The sequence below is a fragment of the Sinocyclocheilus anshuiensis genome, unplaced genomic scaffold, assembly GCF_001515605.1.
Source record: "Sinocyclocheilus anshuiensis isolate Anshui unplaced genomic scaffold, SAMN03320099.WGS_v1.1 scaffold112, whole genome shotgun sequence".
Taxonomy (NCBI): domain Eukaryota; kingdom Metazoa; phylum Chordata; class Actinopteri; order Cypriniformes; family Cyprinidae; genus Sinocyclocheilus; species Sinocyclocheilus anshuiensis.
In genome coordinates, this window is record NW_015557175.1 from 2201186 (window position 1) to 2202451 (window position 1266).

The following is a 1266-nucleotide window of genomic DNA, read 5'->3' on the forward strand; positions in this document are numbered from 1 at the left end:
CATCAACCTTAAACTTTGAAAAACAATTTTATTTTCTTTAGTTTCTGGCAGTTTATAACTCATTAATATGGCTATGTACTTAAAACTACATATTTGAATATACTATACTCTTCAAAATAATAATAATCATATAAAATAATATTAATAATGAAAAAACATCTGCGTGAGCATCTCACTTATCAAAACAAAGAGTACAGAATATAGTTTATTTGACATCATAATTTGTAGTTTTATTAGAATAATACATTGTACAGACTTTAGAAACTCAAAAAGGCCACTCTTAAAAATTTCTTTAAAAAAAACAAAAATAGACATGCCATTACAAACATGAATAAGGGCTTTTCATAAAGACTCGGTAGGGCTTATTACAATGCAAGGACACACATGTACTGTATCGGATGGCTTTCTTTAGTGGATAGTGATTAAGCCATTTTAGTGGCTGCTTGTGTGGAGCGGTCGGTCACTGTGCCGGCTCCGGCCTCCTCTGAGCTGAAACACAGAGAAAAGAAAACACTAGATACACACTCAATAAAAGAAACATTCCCTGTTTTTACAAGGTCATAATCAATAATGAAAACTGTTACAAGGAAAAGAGCAGTGAAATATTTTTATTTAAAAAAATACAATCGATACAATAAATACTTCATTAAAAAAAGTCTGAATGAATCAATGATAGATGGACTGATTTAATTATTCAACAGTATGTTTTGACATCTTTTAAGTCTAGCTTTGGAGATTTAGACAGAAAGGTGACATTTGATTGACATGTAAAACAACCAACCACAGTTTGTTTTTTGTGTGAACTTCACAAATAAATCTTGTATTTCAACAACAACAACAACATAATTATATTAAAGCAAACAGTGGTGCTGCTGTCTCAGTGAAACTTTGCAAAGACAAAAATGTTGTGTCTTGTTTAGCTTATCTAAAAGGGCCTCAAACTAAACCCGATTAATTAATTAAATTAAATTAGGGCCTAATTCTATGAAGTTCACATCAATAAACTGCACAATTTTTGCACTGAATCCGAACTCCAAGTAAGTGTTGTCAAGATACTGCAATTTCGCATTTCGGTAGCTTGAAAAATATTTAACACCATTTTTGATAACAGAGAGAATAATTGCCACAACATTAAAATTAAACTTTATTAATAAAGTAGCTTTTAAATTATAAATAACAACATATGAATATATTATTTTTAACATCTTTTTAACTATACATATATTTATTTATTAGTGCAGTTGTATTACAATAGTAATATAGTTA

General features: G+C 29.1%; 1 protein-coding gene across 3 annotated transcripts in view; it reads right to left on the bottom strand.

Moving 5' to 3' along the window:
* Positions 1–280: 280 nt before the first annotated feature.
* The window catches only part of LOC107678414 (charged multivesicular body protein 7-like), a 9449-nt gene continuing 8463 nt past the window's right edge, over positions 281–1266 (bottom strand). For all 3 annotated transcript variants that reach the window (XM_016473657.1, XM_016473658.1, XM_016473659.1), the window contains exon 11: positions 281–489. In XM_016473657.1, the coding sequence (XP_016329143.1) occupies positions 461–489 (29 nt within the window). In that variant the 3' untranslated portion in view covers positions 281–460. The remainder of the gene's footprint in view (positions 490–1266) is intronic.